At 38.2% G+C, this 25661-nt stretch overlaps 1 protein-coding gene across 15 annotated transcripts in view; it reads left to right on the top strand.

Moving 5' to 3' along the window:
- PTPRD (protein tyrosine phosphatase receptor type D) overlaps positions 1-25661 on the top strand; it is a 443130-nt gene that overhangs the window by 407978 nt on the left and 9491 nt on the right. For all 15 annotated transcript variants that reach the window (XM_069576561.1, XM_069576552.1, XM_069576559.1 and 12 more), the window contains 4 exons: positions 22395-22680; positions 23103-23281; positions 23872-23998; positions 25172-25297. In XM_069576561.1, the coding sequence (XP_069432662.1) occupies positions 22395-22680; positions 23103-23281; positions 23872-23998; positions 25172-25297 (718 nt within the window). The remainder of the gene's footprint in view (positions 1-22394; positions 22681-23102; positions 23282-23871; positions 23999-25171; positions 25298-25661) is intronic.

Genomic DNA, 25661 nt, shown 5'->3' with positions numbered 1-25661 from the left:
ACTTATAGGGTTAAAACCACCAGAGTCTATTAGTTCTTATTGTTCTGTGGGTCCACTTGGGGCCTGGGCAGGAGTCATCTGCTGGTGTCTCCTGAGTTCTCTTGTGCAGCCAGCTAGAAAGGCTGACAAAATGGGGCCTTTGTGTCTCCATGGCCTTTCATCCTGGTCTGTTGATCTCGGGGTTCTGGGAATCAAAGGAGAAGCTTCCAAGGCTTTTTGAGGCCAAGGCTTGAAGGTCACCTATCATCCCTTCCACCACATTCTTTTGCTTGGAGCAAGGCCAGCTTAGATTCATGGAGTGATGAAACAAGACTCTACTTCTTGAAGCAGAGAGAAGTAACAAGTAATGTGTGGCCTCATTTATCCCGCCACTGAGTACTGCCTAGCCGAACCTTTTTTCTTGACTGATGGAGCTCTTCTCTCTCCTCTTACCTCTCACAAGCTTGGCTAAGTCCACTCTGGATTTCCCTCCCGAGGCCGGATGGGAGGGAAAAAAATACTTCCTCCCTCCACCCCCAATTCCTGTCCACCCTAAAATACAGAGGTTTTTAAATATATGAAGTACTTTTTGCTTTTTTTTTTTTAAGTGGAGGAAAAGTCAATGTAATTTGTTTCACAACTGCAACTGATTATTTTTGCTGAGATATCAGCTTGTGTGGTGGGAGAAACTCATATTCTTGTCTCCCATTTCATCCTGCCTCAAAAATACTTCCCTTACATCTTCCTATAATTTAGGATTTATTTGGGTTAATAGGCTTCTCCTTAAATTCAAAAACTAAGGGAGCATTATTTACTCACAGTGATTTATAGATCTGGAAAGGATATTTCAAGCCTCCCAGATACTCCCCACTTCTTTCTCTCTCTGCCTTCTTCCTCTCTCTCTTTCCCTTCCCACCCTCCTTCCTTCCCCACTCCTCTTTAATTTCAGAGATAGGAAAATAAAATGACCTCTAAGAAGGCTGACAACTTTCCCCACAGATTCTTACTGGACTCAAGTGTACCAACTGCTAAGCCAATATGTTTCCCACTGCATTATGGTCCTTTTAATTGTATTCAAATCAATTTAATTAAGGATACCCCAGCTTATTTTCCAGCTGAATTAGGAACATAATCAGAAAGCACCTGTATAACCTATGTAATGGCAAGGAGGCGCTATGGTGAGAACTAAGACGATCAGAGTAGATAACTTGGATGCATTAAGAGTTCATTAAGTATCACAGATCTTCAAGGTTGGGACTGATTGGAAAAAGGCGCAAGTGCATAACTGGGGAGTACCCTGAATGCTCGGGACCCAGGTGGTCAGTAAGGCCAGAGCAGGAGAAAAGAGTAGAGGGAGGCCCAGAGACTGAGAATGGCTTTGCATGCTGTCTTGGCAGCCCTGCTTTGGTTTGCAGCGGCTGCCTCGTGTATGCGCTGCTCCCATTGGCGCTCTCGCTTGGCTATGCCCGTGGCTGTAGTGTGAGCTTTTGTAGTGGCCATATGCCTGGGAGGCTCCTCATCTACAATTTCCTCATTCCAGGCTCCAGCCAAGTACAGCAGATGCTATTGTTACCTCTTCTATTGAATAAAGTAGGAAGCAAAGAGAGAAAGAAATTTGTCAATATTGTTTTTCTGCTGGAACTGAAATAAAAACTGTGTGTGGTATATTGTTCAATAGCAGCCCATGTGTCAAATCCCCATTTTGTGTAACACACTTACAGAAGATAAGAATCTGCCCTTATGTTTCTTAACATAATGTAAATGACCTTCCTCCTTCTACTGTAGATGTGTTACAATTATAGCCATTCAGACTCCTCAGCTTGGATCTGTGCAGTTGCTTGCATTTGCAAAGCCTTTGCCTCTGACCATGCCATCTGCTGGGATCACTCATGTTTCCTTAACACACTCATGGGGTTTGTTGTACGCCTGAAATCTAACTGTGCAAAATTCTGAAATCTTCCATATAAATAAACAAATGTTTAGCAAGTATTTTTAAACCTTTGCTTGATAAGTAACATTAACAAGGTACATTTGCATTTCTAAAGTCAGTACAGCTGCTGAGAGAATTTCTTGTTGCAGAAACATGAAGTGACACCAAAATCAGAAGAGAATCCCTTTTGAAATAAAAGCTTGCATGGAGAAATGCTCTCTGTGCGGAAGACAAACCACACGATAGTAAATTAAGCTAACAGAAAGGCCCTCGTTTGGAATAGGACATATCAGGTTGGGGGTGGGCGGATAGTCTTAAGACTCTATGTCACTGGACCCCCACCACATGCTAGTATTAAACCTTTCTTTCAGCCTAAATATGAAATGGATGGGCCTGCAAAACTCCTGTTGATGTCCTCTACAATTATTGCTCTGCTCTCAGCAGCCTAGTTAGGTGTAATGTGAATTTCTTTCACAGAATGGGATAAGAAGAAACCCTCAAATGTAACCCAAAATACAGGTTCATTTTGCCAATCTATGAAATAAGTAAGAAAGCAGACAAAAAGGGCATTTAATTTCTTGCAGAACTGCTACCTGATTTTTTGCCATTGTCTCCTGTTTTTCTTTTTCCTGAATTTTTTTTCTCCTCTTGAATCCATAACTACCCCAATATTTGTATGTAAGAGGTGCAGGTTGGAGTGCCTTTTTCTATCTGCATTTTTTGACCTAACTGCTGTGGTGTCTGGCCATAAAAAGCAGTGCTAAGTGGTCAGCGCTAAGGTCATTAGGTCCTTCATGCTACTGAAGTAGGACTGTTACCGAGATTTGCCCTACATTCTACTGCCTGCCTGAAAACATATTTGAAGATGCTAGGAGTTTGAGTACACTATCCATTAAGATAAGATTCAGGTTGGGTATTTTAAGTGAATACAGAAAGTAAATATACAAAAGATGGAACCTCAGTAGGTCACTATGCTAAGCCTCTAAATTTTATCCAGAGCCAGGGCTGTTAGATTGTAATATAGACAAAGGTAGACCATGAATCACAAAATATGAGGTAGGTTTCATATACATCCTGGAACCCCAGATGGCAACTCTTCCTAAAGTAATTCAGACATAGCAACAAATTTAAAAGTGCAAAGTAACAAATGAAGGTCCTGGAGCTTAATGCTTTCTTGGTAAGTGTGTGCTACTAAGAAAAACCAGAATTCAATGACTTTCACCACATGTTTAGCTTTCAGGCTAAGAAATGGAAATGGTGTACGCAGAAAATTTGCCCTGAAACTTTGAGATCTCATACAATCTCTTACCTGAGTTTCTACTTCTCTAAGAAGGTGGAGAACAATGTAGTCATTTGCCAAAGACATCTTATCTACAAGGGAAAGCTGCATAAAATTTGGTAGATTAAATGCTTATGTACTCACGGTTATGATGACGAGAAGCAGGAGGAGGAGGAATTTCAGTCTTATGGGAACCATAGTAACAAGTTTTATCTGACTGCCTTCAAATTAGTCCCGACTTGGTTCACAGGTGATCAGTCATTCTAGAGGAAAACAAATGCTGTATGATCTCCCTCATATGTCAGAAACAAAACCAAAACACCACAATTTCATAGATAACCAGAACAGATAGGTGGCTATCAGAAGAGTGGGGGTGGAAGCTGGAGAAAAGGTTCAAAAACTAAATGAGAATGTTAAACTTTGTCAGCCTACACCCAACTCCAATTCTAATCAATTGAACAGAGAGCCTGACTAAGTCTGGACCCTTGCTCACCACTTATGTTTGAAAAACCATAACCAATCATGTTGCAAACCACACAAATTCTTTATAACCTACGGTTAACATTTCATCCCTCCTTTGTGTGTCTGGAAATGATTGACCGGGCTTCAGACTATTTTCTCTGATGTACTGCAGCCTGAAATCCAGTTGTTATCTTGGTTCAATTAAACTCAAACTTATTGGTTTGTAGGGCACAATAGTAAAGCCCAAGCTTAGCAAAACCTTTTCAGAATTCAGTAAGAAACTCTGTGAATGCAGTCCAGTTACTGGAGCTATGTATGCATGCCTCTGTTGTTGTGTTTATATTTCCTAAAGGCTTAGGAATAAATATATTTTTTAAAAATCTGAGATGACAGTTCTGCATGGATGTCATATTAATAGTGAATCTTTGTGGCATATATAATGTACAAAGGTACAGCAATTCCTAAGGTGGTCATCATGTCTTTTGCTGGATTCTCTGCCTATGTTTCATAGAGGTAATCTTATCAAGGAGCATTTCTAGAATGGTCACGTAGCTCATATGTCCTTTTAAAGGTACATCACATCACAGTTTGGCTGTAACATTAAAAACTTAGGAACAGTCTTAGCTATTAGAATTAGATTAATGGTTATAAGCAACATCTTTTTTTGTTGTTATTTCTCTCCCTTAGGTATCCTATATTTGGAGGGGCGAGCTTTATATTAGGGGGATAAAAAGGGGCTATTTCCTACTCTTTTCTTAGTTTGGACATTTCCAACATACCCAAGAGTTGAGAGAATGTATAATGAACCCTCAAGCACCTATCACCCAGCTTCAGTTATCAACATTTCAGGCAGTGTTTATTAAATGGCAGTTCATTTTCTGTTTTTTTAAAGGAAACTCATTACATAACTGCCATTCAACATTTGAGGTTTTAATAACCTGAGCAGCCTTATCTCAGGCAAGTGCTCAAATTCCATGGACAGATTTAATGTAAAGGGCACTCATTACCACTTTCTCAGCTTCATTTTAAGTACTCCTGGACTATATCTCTTATGCTAGTATAATCTGTTACTCACTCTGCTTTTCTAAGTCTAGAGTCATATGGCATCAAGTTTTAAAGTGATTCCAGACTATGAAAACCATGTCCCTCCATGGAAAACTTGTTCCAAAACTGTTGCTAGCAAATTTTAGCTTGCGGACATTTTTTTAAGAGTTTTTAATTTTGAAATTAATTTTTTTTAAAAGGTTCAGTCCATCCTAGGCCCTACCACTGTTATTTAACATCTATGCTTTATACTCCCCTGACTAAAGCTGACTTCTTTTGATCTATGAGAGTAGAGCTGAATTCAGAAATGATTAGCTACCTTATTTAGAAAAAAGAAAACAGAAGAGAACTATAAACAGCAGTTTTATAAATCCAAATTTTGACCAGTTCCCAAACAATTATTGGCATATATAATCTGACAAATGATTTTCACACTCAATCTGGGTTCTATGAGAAGTCTGAACAGAGTCTACAGAAACAGAATTATGATTTGAACATAAAAAAGCCAGTCACTCAGAAAATTGAAGAAACCTTATCAAGGTATGTGCACTCTGAACCCTGATTTATTACCAGATGTTACGTGGAAGATATTTTCAATAGTCAAATTAGAATGGGTTAAACTAATTTAAACTATTTTACAACAGAGTTTCTCAACCCTATAAAATATAATTTCTACTGAGAATTTCCAAGAGGGGATTTCTGAAATCTATTTAAGTATGGAACTCTTCCCCTTCCCCTTGGATTTTGTCAAAGTATTCTAGTAAATGCTATCATAAGAGATAATTTGGCTCAGTGATAGAATAGGACCATGGACATTAAGAGTAATTATCTAATAAATCAGTAAATATAATGTATAGATAAATATAAGAAAGATTTATTAAAACTAAATAATGCAAAGATTCAAACTATTGAGTATGGAGATGAAACAGTGTGTCGTCTTCCTCAAACAGCTTCCCCTACGGGGAAGATGCCTAAAACAAGCCCATTTGCAAGAAACCTTGATATATATATCAAGAAGCCTAAGATATTACATATTCAGTTATTAACTTCAAATGCATAATTATATATTATATTAGTTCATTAGATTTTACATTTAGGACTAAGAACTTTGAGTATGACATGGTTTCTAGACTAACACTTTCACTTTCAAGAACTTTGAGTGTGACATACAGTTAGTACAATTAGTCTATTTCATATAGACAACATTCAATAACTTTTCAACAACTTACATATTAGAATTCTAGATTTTTTATAAACTATTTTCTATTTATTTATAGATATCTTACCAATGCCTATCTCAACTGTACTTTTTAAGGGGACAATAGAATGTCTTCCCAAAGCAGTTAATTTAGCTTTCATAAAAACAACTCTTATTTTGTAATCATATCTTATTACTTAATATAAACTTCAGTTATTTCACTAAAATAACTGACTGTTTTGGAATAAACACCATGGCATCAGAAAAGAACATAGCTATCCTAGAGAACAGCCTCCTAGTCTCTGCAGACCTGGTGCAGTGAGCGCTAGACTGGGGCTTTTCGGAGGAAAGGGGAATTTGGGTGGCTTGGTTGGTAAATGGAGATCAACTAAGAAAATGTATACAGATATCTATATGCATATATGAATATGAATTGATTAGTAGTAGGCCATATGCACATATTAAGGAACAAAGGAAGGAACAACAATAATCAGTACTTGCGATAGGGGAAGTGTTTTGCATTTCTACCAAATTTGCAGATGATGCTAACGTTGCTGATCATGGGACTGCACTTTGAGAACCGCTGGATTGGATCATCTTTAATGTCCCTTCCAAGTCTCAAATCTGATTCCATTGTATATGACTATTCCCCCCCCACCAAAGGATAGAAATCTGGAAATGAAATGGAATATTAGTTTCACAAATTCATAGTGTTAAATCTTTAGTATAACCATGCAAGAATAGGAAGGTTGCATATCTACTCTGCCCTTATTAGGCCAATTGATTTCAAATATTCAACTCTAGGTCCTCAATTCATAGGAAAAGGAAGTAAGGAAATTAACATTTATCAAGAATTAGTTAAAAGACATTTTGCTAACAGTAGCCTTATAGGAGCCTTAAGGAATGCTTTTACATTTTACAGATGAGAAAACTAAGCCTCAGGGAAGATAAATAACCAAATATAATTTATCTACAGTTGGAAAAGCCATTTGCCAAACTGACTCCTCACAAAACAAACATATCACAACAGATTACTTTCCCTATCATGCTTATGTGAAAATAAAGAAGGTTTTTTTTTTTTCAATTCAGCTAATACTTTATGTTTAAATTACTTTAACCAGTAAAAAGTGAACCTTCAAGGGAAGAAAGAAATAGCATTTCAAATGTGGTATTTACTTTTATGGGCAAAAACTCAATTTCTTCCCCAGACAGTAGTGTCTAAATCTAACAGCTACGAGGTGAGAAATAGTGTCTAGGAGTTCACCATTGCGTCCTTCTTTCCTGGAGCTATGTCTACATGAAACAGATACTCAGTAGGTATTCAATGGATAAGTGGACATTGAGTGAGAATGTCAGTATCCAAAGCAATTCCATGGACAAAGCCATACAAGAATGTAAAATGATATAATCTGTTACCTAGGTAAAAAATACTAAGAAAGCGTAGTGGCAGTATTTTTAAATGCCAAATAAAATGTTTCCCATTGTTACTGGGGGAGAGGCTGGGAATAGGCCATGGGGTCAATCTTTGTGGGTACCCAGCCCCACAGGTTACTTTACATTCACCATGTAAGGCTTTGTAAATGTTGACTCTGGGGTTTGCACTCTAATTAGCATCACGTCTGGTGTTCATGGAAATGTATGCCGCATCCTGGAGAGTTATCGGGTTAATCAGCATCCCGTTCCCAATATCTTCCTCCCTATATGAGGTAGATTAAGTCTGAAGAGAAGCACTTATTGCTTCCAGAAAGGGAAGCACCATATAGTGTCCCTGATGTTAAGAAAAAGTTCATTTCCCTTGAATGGGTTCCTTACTAAGGAGCAGTTTGCTCATCCCTCATCATCACATTCCCTCCGTCTCCAGAACCAACAGACAGGAAATAAAACGAGCCATTGCTCTTCTCAAATGCAGTATATTTGCAGCTTATATGGTCTCTACTGAAACCAGCCCTTGCCTTTCCCCTCTTCAGGGGATTCCAGTCCACTAAGGAAGGCAGCTTGGGGTCCCCAAATTGGCCTAGGTTTCATGAGCGAGGCTGCCGAGGCGTTTGATAGAATGAACATTGCCAAGCTGTTTGTGTACCTCTTGGGGAGCTGCTAAAATGGGGCATTGCCTTTGAACAGAATCTCTCAGAGGAAATAGCTCTGATTTCAACAAACTTGTATTCCTCTTCTGGTAAACTTAAAGGAAAGCAGTTTGTCCATAGCAGTGACTGGAGAGCAAGGAAGAGTTGGTTGTTCCCAGAAACTCTCCCCTGCAGAAATAGGATTATCTCCACAGCAGCTTTCCTGGTAGCTCAGTGGTAAAGAATCTGCCTGCCAGTGCAGGAGATGCACAGATGCAGGTTGGGAAGATCCCTTGGAGTAAGGAATGGCAACCCACTCCAGTATTCTTGCCTGGAAAACCCCACAGACAGAGGAGCCTGGTGGGCTGTACTACAGTCCATGGGGTCACCAAGAGTTGGATGTGACTTAGCGACTGAACGCCAACAAAAGTGATCTCACAGCACGTTTGATTCCTCAGGATGGGCGCTGGTTATGGCAGGCTTCTTAGTTCTGTGTAGAGAGTCTGATAGATAGATATCCCTGAGATAATCCTTCAGTACATTAAATGCCCTGTCAGTTACTCAAATGTAGTAATTTATAAGTTTCTTTAATAAAAGGATAAATTTTCAGATGCTGCCACTCATCATCCCTATATTTGAATGCTTGTGAATATTTCTATATAATTATATTTAATACTCTAAATTGTAAATGCTATAATTTCCTTTGACCTATGTTGCAGTTAGAGATATTACTTGATCAGTACTCTCAATGCTTCATTTTACGTGCACAAATTTAGTTAATTGGTTATTTTTTTCCTGCCTGTGTTTATATGTAATATACACTATAAGGGAAAAAGAAATCAGTCTGCTCACAGCTGAGTCTAGTACAAGAGCAATTAGGTTCTATCAGAACAAACAGTTGTCAATAATGAGTTCTGAATTAAAATTACTAGCAAAGAAAGGAATCTAGACATCTGCAGGAAATGTGAAAATATTTTTATAACCAAATAGCTGATATCTGGACAGGGGTATCACTGAATTTTCCCAGCTGTACCTGCAAGGTATTTTAAAATATTCCCAGACTGAAAGAACACTGAAATTCACTGCGTAAATGAAGCTGCAAATTTTTTTAAATGTTGGCTGCCTTTGAACAGTGTGTATTTTGATTTCATGTAATCAGCATGAACACTTTCTATTTCAAACTATTTTGCTGTGCCCCCGGTCATAAAAGGAGGCTTAAAAATAGTTCTGTTTGTATTGTGTCTTTCCAATCAGGGTTCTGTTGCTTGGATATTTTTCTGTCTTTGGAAGAGATTCTTTTGGGTCTTATTACCTGGTATCTGATATCTTCTTTTTTTTCTAAGAAAACTTGCAAGGTGGGCTTCTGGCATCTGAGTTTTATTACAAAATAATTTCATACATTTGCAGGTATCTGGAAATAGTAAAGTATTTGGCCTTTAAAAAAAAGGCAAACTGTACATTTTGAAAGCAGATGTACATTTTTGAAAGCAGACTTTGTGTTCCCCCATTTGCACTGAAGTTTTAAGTCAATTAGGTTAAAAAAATTATTAAGAATGGAGTTCAAGATTTTTTTAAAAAAATTATGTATATGAACACACATACACTCGTGCATAGATAATTAGTAGCAGTATATTTGATACATCTTTTGGCCCTTGTTTACTTATAAAAATATTGGAAGAGGAGTACCTCTGGAGCATTGTTACACAAGGTATGGCCCATGAACCAGCCTATCAGCATCACTTTGGAGCTTGCTGGAAATGGACAATCTTGAGTTCTACTCCACACTTACTGAATTAGAATTTCTGGGGGCAAAGCCCAGGAATATATGTTTTAATACTGCCTAGGTATGTGTACAGGTTACTTGGATAGACATATAATGCCTAAATGCCTAGGGATACATCACATGATGATTGAGATCTTAATACACAGAAGAGGGATCTCTCTGAATTTATTGAGTTAATGAATATTACCTTTCATCTCTTTGGTGTCCCTGTCTTGTGTCTGTTTTCCATCTACTATTACCCTGAATAAGAGGCAAACCTCTCCTTTCTACTCCCATCCTCAAACATGACCAGTATGGCCTCCTAAATACACTTAATACTGGTTTTCATTAATTAATTAGTTATCATGTATGAATATTATACTTAATGAAAGTATTTCATCCATCTGTCTCAAACAGAGATGTCATCAATCTAACTAGTTAGTACATAGTCAGGTACATGAAGATCTATCTTGACAATGCTTGAAAGCCACTTAATTCCTTTCTCTTTGGGTAGTTGAATAGCGTGGGAGAGCTTATGTTTTATTAATAAAGGACAGTTATAGGCACAACATAGGCCCTTTTAGAACCAACATTGTTGTGGCCTAAATTGATGGAATCATGGTCCTTGGGTTTATCCAGGGAGCTCGAAGGAAAACTATAACCTTGTTTTCAATAAAATCCCATTGGTGAAAGCATGAGTTTGGGACGAGTAGACAGAGACCCAAGTCTTTGCTCTGCTAGTAACAGCCACATTTCAGTTTCAGTTCCGTTGCTCACTCATGTCCGACTCTTTGTAGCCCCGTGGACTGCAGCACACCAGCCTTCCTTGTGCATCACCAACTCCCAGAGCTTGCTCAAACTCATGTCCATCAAGTTGGTGATGCCATCCAGCCATCTCGTCATCTGTCACCCCCTTCTCCTGCCTTCAGTCTTTCCCAGCATCAGGATCTTTTCCAATGAGTCAGTTCTTTGCAGCTGGTGGCCAAAGTATTGGAGCTTCAGCTTCAGCATCAATCCTTCAATGAATATTCAAAACTGATTTCCTTTAGGATTGACTGGTTTGATTTTCTTGCTGTTGACGGGACCCTCAAGAGTCTTCTCCAACACCACAGTTCAAAAGCATCAATTCTTCAGCACTCAGCTTCATGAGAGTTGAACTCTCACATCTGTACATGACTACTGGAAAAACCATAGCTTTAACCATATGAACCTTTGTCAGCAAAGTAATGTCTCTGCTTTTCAATATGCTGCCTAGGTTGGTCCTAGCTTTTCTTCCAAACATCTGCATTACTTGGTCAAATTCCTAACCCAGCATAGGTCCTCAGTTTGCACTTTCAAAAATCTAAGTAGGTAGAGGAATCAGAGAGGCAGTGAGCAGTATTGATGCATTAATTCAGAGTTTAAGAAGATCAGGTGGGGAACACCAATGCAAAGGCCTGCTGGGCTTCTGTGGAGTGATATGATAAAAACAAGTGAAGCAGACCCTGGCAGCCGGTAAACTGTGTTTGAATTGTGATTCTCACTGCCTTACAGAAGCTTGTTTGAAGTGAACAAAGGACTAAATAAAACATAGCTATCAGTCTGTGACCTCTGATTAGAGCCTTGAAAACCACTGGATCATTTATGTTTGTATGAAGATAATTGCATTTTAAAAAAAGAAAAACACCAAAACAAAATTCCCTGAATCTTGCCCTTGTGGGAAAACACAGATACACTTGGCAAAACAATTGAAATAAAGTTTCTAAAGTTTCAATAATTTTCAAATATCTTTCAGTAGCTCTTCTGTTGCTACTGAATTGCAGCACGCAGCCTGTGTAGTTTTATCTGGCAGGGCTGGTTAATGGCTGTATCCACTCAAGATGTGGATCATTTTGTGTCATTTTAAACAAAATTTAGAATATGGATTGAACTGATATGGTTATTTACAAAGAAAAATTCAGTGAAAATGATAAAGTTCCTCATAATTCCATAGCATCGTCCAATTGACCTCATTCAGATTCAAGTCAGCTACCAGTTAGGGCCAGCTGGGTCTGTTTTATCTCTGCCCAATGGCCTCCTCTATCCGTCTGTAAAATAAAACCTGCCATGACATATTCAGGTGTTCTTTATATAAATATATTAGCCTTCTACTTTATCTTGAGCATCACATTTTAAGAATAATAAGGAATGTATTCAGCAGATAATGCTGGGACAGAGCCAAGATTATACAGAAAAGTCTCTGGAGGATTTTTGTTTGAGTCAATATGGTGCAGTGCGGGGAGGGGGCGGGGGAGGTGGTGGGTAGTCAGATTAGGCCCATGTGGATTTTGTTTTTTACAGGCTTAATTCACTTTAAGAAATCCCCCTTCACCCATCTGGAGAAATTAAATGCCCTGAGGAAATATGATGGGTACTGACCTCTCAATATGCTGAACTAGGATCCTTGTCAGATCAGTTGTTCTCTGCTTAGTCTCTAAGCATTCTCCTCTCTATGCTGTCTGTCTTCTTTCTGGAATCCACTCCATAAAGGCCAGCACATGATGGCAGGATCAAGTCCAGGCTGCAAAGGCCCAGTATCACCCTATCGTCTCCTGAGAATCCATGTCTGGGCAGTATTCCCAAGCTAGAGTGAATGAGATTTCACTTTCTCTCTCTACTTCTTTGAGTCCTCAACTATTAACTGATTTTTCAATAATTAACTGATTATTTTTATAATGGTAACTTTTAAAATCTATTACATTAAATTTATTTTTAATTCATTATTACTGATTATTAATATATTGTCCTTGCTTAAAAAAAATCATGCATTTCAACTGAAGTGAAAATCTTCCTTACCACCTTTATCACCAGTTCCATGCTTCATTAAGAGGTTACTAAGTATGCATATAAAATATGCTTAATTGTATTGTGTGGACTTGTAAAAAAAAATATGTTATCATGATATGTATATTGCTCTGCAAAATATTTAGTTTTTTTGAAGGGATAATTACATGGATTTACTTCATTCTTTAAACTGCTGCATAGTATTCTCAATATTTATATGCCATAGTTTACTTAACTGTTTCCTAGCTACAGTACTTTGCTATCTCAAATAATGCTGAAGCAAAGATCCCTTTCTAACATTCTCTGTGCATTGTAGTTTAGTCGAAGTCATGTCTGACTCTGTGACCCCATGGCCCTGCCAGGCTCCTCTGAGATTTCCCAGGCAAGACACTGGAGTGGGTTATCATTTCCTTATCCAGGTATCTTCCCGACCCAGGGATTGAACCTGCATCTCATGCACGGCAGGTGGATTCTTTACCACTGAGCCACCTTGTAAGTACCTCTCTGTGCATATGTGTACATATATCTTTATGAAAGTTGTCTGGAAGTGCTGTGTCAAGGGATAGGTGCAATTTTAAATTTTTATGAACACTGAAAAATTCCCTCCCAAACAACACTTAACAGCATAGATACATTCTACTGCATTTCACTGACAATTTGTTGAAACATATTTTTTACATTTTAGTTCATAATAATATATAAAAACTGATTAGTCAGATGAATACTTATATATAAGGGATCTATATAATTTCTCTGTCACTCAAGGTACAAAAGATGCCAGAGGAGGTAAAAAATAAAATGGTTATATGTCTATTTTTGTATAAAGTCCTAAATACTCTAGAGATGGTCAAGTACAGCTGTATGCTAAGTTAAAAGTTAATTTTTGTCAGAAAAGAAAGAGTTTCGAAATGGCAGCCATATCAGGATCACATCACAGTTTCATCAGGAGAGTCATCTCATTAATCTTATAAAACTCAGTCATAAAACCCATTCTATTAGATTCCTTTTTTAATAAACAGTCTTGCAGTTCATAAATGCCATTCTTGTTATAGATGAACTATAATATCCAATCAAAGCACAAGCTGATATCTGTACAAAATGCTCACCATGGTTTCTGCATCATATTTCACTGTCTTTGCACCCAACTGACTGATCTGTAAAATCTTCTAGTTCTGTTCTTTCTTTGCCAGATCATTGAAGTATCAGTAAAGGGTCAGCATTACAACTCCACCAGATTAATCAGGAAAGCCAACTTTTAAGCACATACCCAGAATGATTTTAGTACAAAATAGCCCCTCATGCCTCTTAATGTTTTCCTTTCGCACATTACTACTGTATTGCATCACGGGACATTAAGCATATTTCAACTCGTGGGACTAACTCAATCATGTTTTTAGAAATTGAAAACAAATGTTGTAACTGGATGGATGATAATATTGAAGTAATAACAATTTCCTAGTAGGCATACTTGTTTAATGGATTGCATAGTTTTTCAGCTTGTAAACACTGGAATGTCTATCACTCTCTGAAACCTTTTTTTGTTTAATCAAGGCAAAAGTTTGTCAATCACTTGCTTTACTTTAGTGGAGTTACTGTCTTCACTAGAAGGTAACTTAGAAAGTTGGTTTTACTCCAACGGTAACAGAGACCAACCTAATCCTAGACTTGATTTAAAAGTGCTGTCCTCTTCCCTTTTTGTTGGAATTTTCTGTAACATAATAAATGTACCAAATTGTGCTGGCCTCAGCCTGAAGCACAGGGTTATGCACTCTTTTTCTTCCCAGAGATATTTAGAAAAATCTGTCTTTGTGCTTGGCAACTACTCTGACAGAAAACAGATAAAAATAAGGGTGGTTTATCAGTTTCGCTGTTCTTATCATGTTTCAGGTTGAAAGCTGTTGAAATGATGAAAAACAAACAGCACTAAATAGGGTTCCGTCATTATTGCTGCTATGAGGAGCTAAGTTTTTCAGGATCAAAGAAAAATGCATTTGCTTTTAGAACTACAATCCTTCATTTTGAAAGGAGCACTGCACTCAGATACTGATGGGTGAAAACTGGAGTAAATTGGAGAAGGAAGTAAAATATGTGTTGCTGTGGGAACTTGGAAATTCAAACAAAAGTAGACTGACATTCTTTTAAAAGCTCTGAATGTACAGCGTTCAGCTTCTTAAGAAAAATCTGGTGCCTCAAGTCTGTTATTTCTGAGTAAGTGGAGTACAACATAAGCACAGGCAGTTTCCATCTCATCAAATTACAAGAACTCCCTTTATCTGTGTGAGCATGTATCCGAGGAATATCCCCATGCATTGTTGGCACTAGTGGTAAAGAACCCGCCTGCCAATGCAGGAGACATAAGAGAAGCAGGGTCAATCCCTGTATCAAAAGATTCCCTGGAGAAGGCAATGGCAACCCACTCCAGTATTCTTGCCTAGAGAATCCCCTGGACAGAGGAGCCTGGTGGGCTACAGTCCATGGGGTCGCAAAGAGTTGGACACGACTAAAGTGACTTAGCATGCATGCATGCATCCAGGGAATATCCCCAAGCAGGGGCCTTTGAGGGAATGTTCCTGTGCATGTCATAGAAAGTCCAGAAATAGACTTAATATTTTTTAACTTAAGTTTTTTAAAATTTTGCAACTCAAAGTGAGTGCCTCTGATTTCCCTGGCATAGAAATTGACAAGAGAAATTGTCAAATGCAGTAAAAACAAGGAAGCTGTTGTTCTTCCCCTCAAGGAGCTTAGCAACTTTGCATAAAGATAATAAACAGAAAACAAAAATAAGGTATGGCAGTTACCAATAAAGAGGTAAAAACGGTCATAAGGATACAAATAGAGATAAACAAGGACAAAGTCCAGACCAAGGATGCACAATGTGAGATGGTCTTGAGGGAAGGCAGGCATCAACATATCTATCTTAGGAGGAGGACACGATAAGGAAGAGGAAGAGTCTGGTAAGCAAAAACCCAGAGAGATGGGAAAGCTATAAAGACATCCAGCTTTCCTGGAGCTGAAGGAAAGCTGTGACTCTTAAAGTAAAAGTATTATCTGAGAGCCATGTGGATTTAATGATGAGACTGATGCCTAAATCACATCCAGATAATTTTGAACTTCTACGTTAAAGAAAAAACCCACCCGTATTTGGGGTAAAATTGCTACTGAAAGACCAAAAATAAGACTGGCCTATTACTTCTTCAAAATACAAAGACAGACTGTGGGGCAATAGATTTAGAGTTTGAGCAGATAATATTATAGCCCAGTAATCATGCACATAGCCAAGTTGTTGGCCCTATGTAAAGGCAAATAAAGAACTTCTCAGGAAGATATCAGAAATAATGCTAGCAAAGATGAATGCTAGCAATCCAATAATTGTATCAGAATAAAGAACTCAAGATTAGATGAGCCATGTCATAAAGGTAGTCTATGAATAAGTGAAACAATTATTTTAAATAATTGCTGTTAATAGTTATACGTATAATAAAAATATTAAACAGTCCTTAAAATGGAAAACAAATAAATATAAAAATAAATATGTCTTTTTTCCCTCACTGCCTTCCAGCCACCCTGGCTTTCTTTCCATTACTCCAATATTCTAAGCTGTTTTCCATTCCAAGGCCTCTTCTTGGGATATATTTTTCTCCTCGGAAGCTTTCCCACCCTTCTTCACTCTGCAAACCATGTCTTATCCTGTAGGTAGTGTATTAGTTTACTGCTGCTGCTGCTAAGTCGCTTCAGTTGTGTCCAACTCTGTGCAACCCCATAGACAGCAGCCCACCAGGCTCCCCCATCCCTGGGATTCTCCAGGCAAGAATACTGGAGTGGGTTGCGATTTCCTTCTCCAATGCATGAAAGTGAAAAGTGCAAGTGAAGTCGCTCAGTCGTGTCCGACTCTTAATGACCCCATGGACTGCAGCCTACCCAGGCTCCTCCGTCCGTGGGATTTTCCAGGCAAGAGTACTGGAGTGGGTTGCCATTGCTTTCTCCGTATTAGTTTACTAGGGCACCATAATAAAGTGACATAGCCTAGGTGCTTCAAATAATAGAAATTTATTTTTTCACAGTTCAGGAGGCCAGAAGTACAAGGCTGAGGTGCTGTTAGGGTTGGGTTTTGGTGAGCCCTCTCTTCCTGGCTTAATTTAACATGATCTTCTTCTAGCTATGTCTCTGCACAAGCTTTCCTGTGTGCATGTGCACAGAGTGCAAGATCTCCGGAGTCTCTTATACTCTTACAAGGTCACCAGTCCTCCTGGACGAGGGACCCAGCACTATGACCCCATTGAACCTGAATTACCTCCCTAAAGACCCTAGTTTTGAATAGTCACAGTGGGGGCTTAGAACTTCAACAAATGAATTTTGAGGAGACACAATCCAGTTCATAAACGATATCAATTTAAATGACACTTCCCCAAAGTTTCTCTGCCAGGATTCTACACATTACAGTTGTTGGGACTTCTAATTATGTATTTATTCATTTGATTATTAATATCAGATTCCCCCACTGCACTGTCATCTTCATGAGGGAAGAATCATGTTTGTTTTGTTCGCCAGTTCCATGATATCTTAGCGCATGATAGACACTCAGGAGATATCTGTGGGATGATAGCCTGCAGTAGGAAAGAGTAATATAGCAAATGTGGATGGAAGAACAAAGTAATGAGCATTTCCTGTCTGTCCCAGGGTGGTGGTAAGAATGGATGAATTAGGATACTCTGTGTGCTGATAATAAGTAGCTGCCAGCTCGGGGTGGTGGGGAGTGGGTTGGGTGTAGGCAGTAGTATTTGTCAATTTCCTTGGTGTAAATACTCCAGGCTATAAATGTGACATCACTGAATCCAAAAGCTGGGAGAGATACTCAGTTGCACACCATTATATAATATTTTCACCTGAAGAGCATGAACGTAAGATAATTAAGACGCAATGCATTTTGAGTTTACCTTCATCTTTAATTTAATTGCTTAAGCAGGATTTCTAAGAATTCATCAGTTGAGTTTTGCCAGCTCCCGCACACCACGGATGGATAGTTGAACAAAACTGTAGAAATTGAATGTGTAGAAATTCATAATTTGTTATTGGGCAGGGCAAAAGGCAAGAGTAATTCAAGACGGTCCTTCCGTTTTAGATCTGAATGACGAGGAGGAGCATGACGGTGGGAGAGCAGATCTGAGCAGAGATGTTGATGATTCTTGGGATATGTTTGTTTCTAGAGAAACCTGAGAACGGTTTGAAATATAGGTATCCCTTATGCTCAAAGAAAGAGCAATTACGTTAGGAATCATTTATTTGAAGATTATTGCTGAACCATGAAGGAGAATGAGAGAAAGGAGGACAGAACTTTGGGGACATTATGTACATTTTGGGGCCTGGCAAAAATATGTAAATTAGAGAAAAGAGTTCAGATGGAAAAATCCAGAGAGGAAGAAGAGCCAGCACAGGAGTCAAATAGAAAAAACAAGAAAACATTATGTACTGAGGCACAGTCTGAGAGCTGCCTATAGATTTCTGAAAATGACATTTAGGATTGATCTTTGATTTTGGTTTCCAACTTGAGAGAAATTCTACCCTGTCACAGAGACAATGGAACCATTATACACACGAATCAGATCTTTTTGACTAATTTCATATGCTACATGTTTCAGGCTATTTTGTATTTGATATCATTATAAAATCTTCTCCCTTCCTGCCATCAACCCCAAGAGGAGTATTTGATATTCCCTGTAATCCCCCAATTAGCGTCACAGAAACCAAGGAAGAGAGACTTTTTAAGAAACCTTCATAAGGCTAGTTAAACACTACTAAAGGAGCATTGTTGGAGAAGGTAATGGCACCCCGCTCCAGTTCTCTTGCCTGGAAAATCCCATGGATGGAGGAGCCTGGTAGGCTGCAGTCCGTGGGGTCAGACACAACTGAGCGACTTCACTTTCACTTTCCTGCACTGGAGAAGGAAATGGCAACCTACTCCAGTATTGTTGCCTGGAGAATCCCAGGGATGGGGGAGCCTGGTGGGCTGCCATCTTTGGGGTCGCACAGAGTCGGACATGACTGAAGCAACTTAGCACAGCATAGCAAAGGAGCATTGCAGAGGGGTAGGTCACAAGAAAGTATCCATTTTTAACCCAGATGGCAGAAATGGTGATGCCCTATTGAAATGTGGTGCTAAAGCTCAGCATCTCAGAACCTGCATTTGAGTCCCTATTTGGCCGTTTACCTTTAGCTGTATGACTTCAAAGAAGTTCCTGAATGTTGCGAATCGCTGAAGGGGAAAGGAAACTGACAGATAATGTCACATGCCTCCAGGACATCCAGCACTGTGGTGAGAGGCCCTTCACGGCCATCTCATTTACCTTGAGAATAAATGTGAAAGCACAAACTTCCTCAAACATAAGGTATTATTATTGGAAATCGGGGAGAAAAGGAAGAACAGCTAGAGGGAGTAGTTTAAAGCAAGATTTTGAGAGCCTAATCGCAAATGATCCTGTGGTGATTCTATAAAAAATTTCCCGGTATTAACATTGCCTGTTTCTTGTTGTCAATTTCGGAGGTAGAATCTTTAAATGGAATTTCTACCTACAAAGCAACTGCATCTTCCTTTATGTTTGCAAAGCAAACATGTTTAAAGCAGTCTTTAAACTTACTAGATAATTAACAAGTTAATTAACATTAGAACAACAAAAAACCCAAGAGAGATTAAGTGACTTTCTCAAGGACACCCAATCACTGGTATCTGAAAAAAGTATTTTGAACTTCATAGTCTTGCTTAAAGCTAAGAGACACCTCCAACATTTAAAACCTCCAAGAAATCTTCATCTTTGAAAAGAGGTAACATGTTAAGTTCCAAGGAGCACTTTCTTCCTCTCTTGCATATAAACAGCAAGATTGGGCTGTTAACAATATTTTCTGTTCAGAGGAGAAAAAATAGCTTTTGCACAAGTCAGAGCCTCTGTTCCTGTTTTGTTTTCTTCCCACAACTCATGAGTTAGACACAGGCACATGTTTTATTATTTTTCCCTCTTCATTTTTGTTTTTGAAAAAATGCATTATGACCACCATGAAGAGGTTGAAATTGTTAGGATCTGGAGTTATCCCTACCAGTTTTGTAGGATTCTGTAGTATCTTTCTGCCAGAATACAGAACCATGCATCATTCAGAGATTAGGAATGGCCTCTGATGTATACTTGGAGAACATATTCCTGTTGTTGTCTAGGTCTGACTTGATACATCGTTACAGTTATATGGCTTACCGTATAGCTTCCATTAGGAAGAACTACATGATATTGTATCTAGTTAGAAGCAATGAACCATTAGGATGAAAACAATTGAGAAAGACAACACAGGGAAAAGGAAAAGATTTACTCAATCTTAGGACCTGCCAAACAAGGGGGGCTGCCTCCCTTTTCCAGGCTAAGTCTTACCTAGTTTCTTTTCATTGCAATGCCTTGGCTCATCAGGAGACCAAGATGTAGAAAACCACTCAAAGTCTTTTCCTGTCTCCCTCTTCCCTACCCGACACTTTGTGAAATCGTCTTCAGGCATTCTTCGCACAGTTCTGAACCTGTGTCAAATGTACGATTTCTTTCACTGACTGAGGGGTCTTATTACCAAACCTGGGTGGGCTGCTCGTTACACAAGGCCTCTCATGCCAATCACTAATTCGTTCACTTTTCCACACACATTTCTGCACACTGACTGTATGCTTGGTGCAGAGCAGAGAAAGATAACAGAAAATGTTGTTCCTGCTCTCAAGATATGCTCATTATTTGTAGACTAACTAATAACACAGTGTGACTTAGACTGCAGGGTGGTATTGAAGACACCAAGGGACCCGGGACAGAGAGTGGTTGTAATCCTGCCTAGGGCCTGGAGGAGAGACATGGTGGGGTGTGATGGTAAACACCATCTTACTGGTTTCTTTGGTAAAACTAACTAAATAAAATGGAGCTCCATGGATCTCACACATCAAGCTGCTGGTTATTCTGTGCTAAGAAATGTGCTGTCATGTCTCCGACTCTGTCCCGGAAGGCTTTTGCATTACATCTCAATGTCATGTCACTTTATGGTTTAAACTCTGAATGGCGTGTCTTAGAGTCAGTATCCAGAGGCTCTCTAAGACACTGACAGTTTCTTAAAAGTAAATATTTTTTAAATAGTGGTTATACCCTATTTCCAACTGTTTGTTAGTGTACAAACCATAGGACTCCTACAAACCCAGGAGGCTGGGTTCAATCTATACTGCTCAGCAGTTAAATAAAGGTAATATATGTTACAAAATGCTCACTTACTACTTGCAGTCACTTGGCAATTGAATCAAATACCCTTTTGCTCATTTATATAAAGTTTGGTACGTTCCTTACACTGGAGCTTCACTAGGTCTATGAAAATTTTACATGCAGCTCCCAGAGTCAGTAGAATGACTGCAAACCCCATTCTGTTTCTTCTGTTATTCTAGCCTCCTCAGTTCTTCATCCTTCCTGTCCTTCAAGACCAGGTTCAAATGACATGCTACCCACAAACCAGCACATCTTTTTCTTTTTTCTTGTGTTGTAAATAGTTATATAGAGTATTATCTCTATCGATAGTATGAGCTCTAGGTGGGATCCAAGTCACCTTTAATGTTGTATCTCATATGTTAGTTATCAGAGTACTTCACTGCTCACTGAATGAAGAGATGGATATATCAGTGCATAGATAGACAAATAAATAAGCACAAAGAAATACAAAAGATGGGAAACAGTGGCACATAGTGAATGAAGGAGGTTGTCTGTTGCCTGGTGTCTAAGGTGCTGATATATATTTATATTTCCATTGATTACATGTTTCCTAGCCATGTTTCTTCCATGCTTGGAAGAAAAACATTTTGGATTCAGCCATACTTGACACAGAGACAAGGAAGGGCTTACCTTGGATTTCACGACACAGATGTGTTATTTTGTTAGTATTCTTTCCCACACTCAAGGAAACGCCAATGTTCCCACCATCTGCCTCTGTAATTTAGTTCAGTGAATTAGATTGTCTCCTTGGAGCAGCAGAACTTGTCACTGTGCGTTGTTTGATCTTTCACCTCCTCTTCTTTGAATCGGTTTCCACCAACTGGAAAACAACCCATGAGTCCATGAGTAATAGAGTTTAAAAAAATGCCTCAGAGCTTCTCTAGTAACAAAGATTGAAGCTTTTATTTTCCCACACAAGAATACTTGAATTTAACCTGAAATTCCAAAATACATTCAACTCTGGAAGAAAAAGGAGTAAAAGCAAGAAACACACCCACACTCTCTAGTGATTGCTTTTTGTTAAGAATGTCTTTCCATCGAGAATACACTAGCTATTTTGAGTATGCAACAACATGTTAACATTTTAATTATATACTTATTACTAGGTTGGTTTTAAAACTTCCTTGCTGAGTTTTAGATTATGAAATGTTTCAAGTTGAATGATTTACTAGTTTTGTTTTTTTCCTTTTTTATAAATTGAACTAAAATAGACTGAAATGGTTGTAAAAGATAAGTCTAGTTCGATCTTAACCAGATTTTTTTTTAAATACCTTTAATGTAAAAAGCGTAAATGTAACTTTTTCATAATGATTTCAAAATAATACTACTTTGTGTTACATGATCTAGGAGCATAGTAATTACAGATTTAATATTTTTATATTTTGAAGCCAGTCAAATTTTATTTGTTAATTTGTTCCCTGCCCTTTGGTTTAGAATGCTCCAAAACCATCACAGTAGCTATTTGAGTAGAATTACTGGGTTTAAAATCTAGTTAATTAAAAATAATCAAAATAATTTTATAATGTGTTGGTTTCTCAATAGATTCATTTGTACTTTTCTCTCTCTCTCTCTCTCTCTCTTTTTTTTTTTCCCTTTTTGTTTTCCTTGTAGCGCCGGAGTTGGCCGGACTGGGTGTTTCATTGTAATAGATGCCATGTTAGAAAGAATAAAGCATGAAAAAACTGTAGATATTTATGGCCATGTAACTTTAATGAGAGCCCAGAGGAATTACATGGTTCAAACAGAAGACCAATACATCTTTATCCATGATGCACTGTTGGAGGCAGTGACTTGTGGAAATACCGAAGTGCCAGCTAGAAACTTGTATGCCTACATTCAGAAGCTGACACAAATAGAAACAGGAGAGAATGTCACAGGAATGGAGCTCGAATTTAAGGTATGATATTGGATGTGATGTGGTAATTCAGAAGCAAGTCATTCTGGAATTGTCTTTCTTAACCTTTCAAATAGGTGAAGTTACAAGATTCACTTGACCTTCTCCCTCGGGTGTCTGACTATAAAACACTTTCTTCATCTTTTCCTTTTCTATTTTTTGCTTCCTCATAATACCTTGAGCTCTTTTGTACCCTAATTTAAATTGAGAGAACATATTCTTAGAACATAATATTTAAAACTTCCTTAGTCTATATGGAGTCATTAGGTAGACGTGAAAAGCAGTGCAGTTGGAAGAGTGACTGGGTTAAAAATAAACAAAATCTTTGTATCTAAAGAGAAAATCTTGGGTTCACTGCAGCTACACCACAGGCTAAAATTATCTTTGTTGAATTTTAATTTTTTTGTTGTTTTTCTGTTCAACAGCGTCTAGCCAGCTCTAAAGCTCACACCTCAAGATTCATCAGTGCCAATCTTCCATGTAATAAATTCAAAAATCGCCTTGTTAATATTATGCCATATGAATCCACAAGGGTGTGCCTGCAGCCTATCCGAGGTGTAGAAGGATCTGATTACATCAATGCCAGTTTTATTGATGGATACAGGTATATACTCTTGCTCCCCTGACAGCCTAAACTCTTGGTATTTACATGTGCCCTAGTTTCATAGCCAGAATGAATTTCATCTCAATTTAAAATGTTTTCTTTCTGCATTGGTCAGCATTCAGTCCCTTGATATTCATTTTTTGTTATTTTGGATAGGAGTAAGAGGAAGCAATCATGGAATTTATAATCTGCACTCTTCTTTCAGAAACCATTTGGATATGGAAGGAGTTAATATAGAAATTGTTTTGAACCAAATTATATAAATGTCATAGATTGTATGAGTCATTTCTACAAAATGAAGCTGCACAACTGTTTCTTAAGTGATTTATATGAGACATGAAATTGAACTATTAGCATTGCTCTAAAGTTTAAATAACAGTGATAAAGACATACATCATTATATTAACAAAGCAATTTCTTTTGCAAAATTCCTAAAATGTCTTAAGTGTTCTTATTTGATTACATAATCGTAACGGGAATTTACCATAATAGCATTAATATTTTCCATTTTTATTACCTGGATTTGATATTTACATATCAAATGTGAAACCTTTGCATATTTTCTGATTAACATGCTATCTGTGATTCAGACAGCAGAAAGCTTACATCGCTACCCAGGGGCCCTTGGCAGAGACCACTGAAGACTTCTGGCGGATGCTCTGGGAACACAACTCCACCATTGTCGTGATGCTCACCAAGCTGCGTGAGATGGGTAGAGTGAGTATCTCACATAAGACCTTCACTCCACAAAGGAATGAGGAGTCCATTGAAAAACCCCAGTGCTAATGTCATTTCTTTGAAATGTTGAGTACTCCAGACATGTTATGAGTCATTCATTACTGTATGTTGGTTTTTAACTTGCAAAGCCACATCAAGTTCTTTCATTTTTGTGTTTTGGAGGAAAAACAGGTACTTTATTTCCAGTGTAGCACTGTCATAGAGACTAATATTGCTGATTTGTTCTGATTCTCAATGTAGTCTTACTTCCTTTTGCTCTGGACAAGCCGTAGCTTAGGTGCCATCATTACTCTGTATGAAGGAATTTGACTTTCTGTCATCTCTGAGGCAAATTTTTGCTTGTTCATCTTCCACTCTGATTAAACTATCGGAAAGTTACGTAGTCTTTCTGTGAATAAATCTGATAATCTCTGCTCTACTTAAAAAAAAAAAGGTTATTCTGAAAAATACCATGAAATAGTGTTAGAGCAACCTAATTCATAATAGTATTAGAGCCACTTAGATTCAGCAGATACAAGCACTTTGCTATATTTGCTTAAGAGGCTTTTTTTTTCTTGTCTTTGTATAAATTCAATGGTAGAGATGTATCTAAAACCCAAATTTTAGAGCCCAGACAGAGAGTAAAAAAATACCAAACTGAGAAACAAACTTGACTTTTCTGATTTGGTTACTGAAGTCACTAAAACCGCACGTGCTCCAGGTTCTTCAGCCGACGAAGGAGATTGGACAAGTTCAATTCAGAGGTTTCTTTCTGTGTTCACACTTCACGGTTGTCTTTGTTCAAAACCACAGTGGTGAATGTCAATACATGATTGACATGGCTAGCATTAGCCTGAGTACTGATGTAATTATTTGTCTAAATTAAGTATGAAGATGCTTACCCTATTGAAGTAGCCTGTTCAACTTATGTGTATTAGGCATCTACTGTATGCCAAGTACTCTGCTTGGTACCGTGAGCAAATAATGACCCACACAATGTCCCTATCCTGAGGAAACCTATGCTTTCAAAGAGAAGATGAGTCACATGTAATGGAATGGTCTTAAATTCTAAAATGGTGTTAGTGAAAGAAAGACATTAGATATATAGACGGGTGATAAACAAAACTCTATTTACACTTTACATAGCTCGTCATTAATCTTCATTTTTCTCAGGAGAAATGTCACCAGTACTGGCCAGCAGAACGATCTGCAAGATACCAGTACTTTGTTGTTGATCCCATGGCCGAGTACAACATGCCACAATATATCCTAAGAGAATTCAAGGTCACAGATGCCAGGGTAAGTTGGCATAGTCTTATGCTCTTAAACATTAGCTGAAATACAGTCTAAAAGACATCTCTGGGAGAAAACATTTGCCAAGCGACCATAGTCCCAAACTAAAAGAAATCACCCATTTTGGAGAATTTTTTTTATCTTTTTAACATAAGAGTAACTTTGCCTGTTTGGCAAGTTTTCTCACAAACCCAGGCTTGGCTCACATTCAAAGAGAACATCTGGCAGCCCAACTTTGGGGACGTACGTGGTGAATGTGTGTGCCAGGAAGCATTTACTGATTGGTTGGCTGCGCTTACATTCACCTTCTTAGCTCATTCTCTTTGGAGCTTTTTTGACTTCTTCATTACTTGAGGCTGTAAATATGTTG

This window comes from Ovis canadensis, chromosome 2 (genome assembly GCF_042477335.2).
Source record: "Ovis canadensis isolate MfBH-ARS-UI-01 breed Bighorn chromosome 2, ARS-UI_OviCan_v2, whole genome shotgun sequence".
In the NCBI taxonomy this organism is placed as follows: domain Eukaryota; kingdom Metazoa; phylum Chordata; class Mammalia; order Artiodactyla; family Bovidae; genus Ovis; species Ovis canadensis.
The sequence above is the reverse complement of the archived record's forward strand: the minus strand, read 5'-3'. Positions and strand labels throughout refer to the sequence as shown.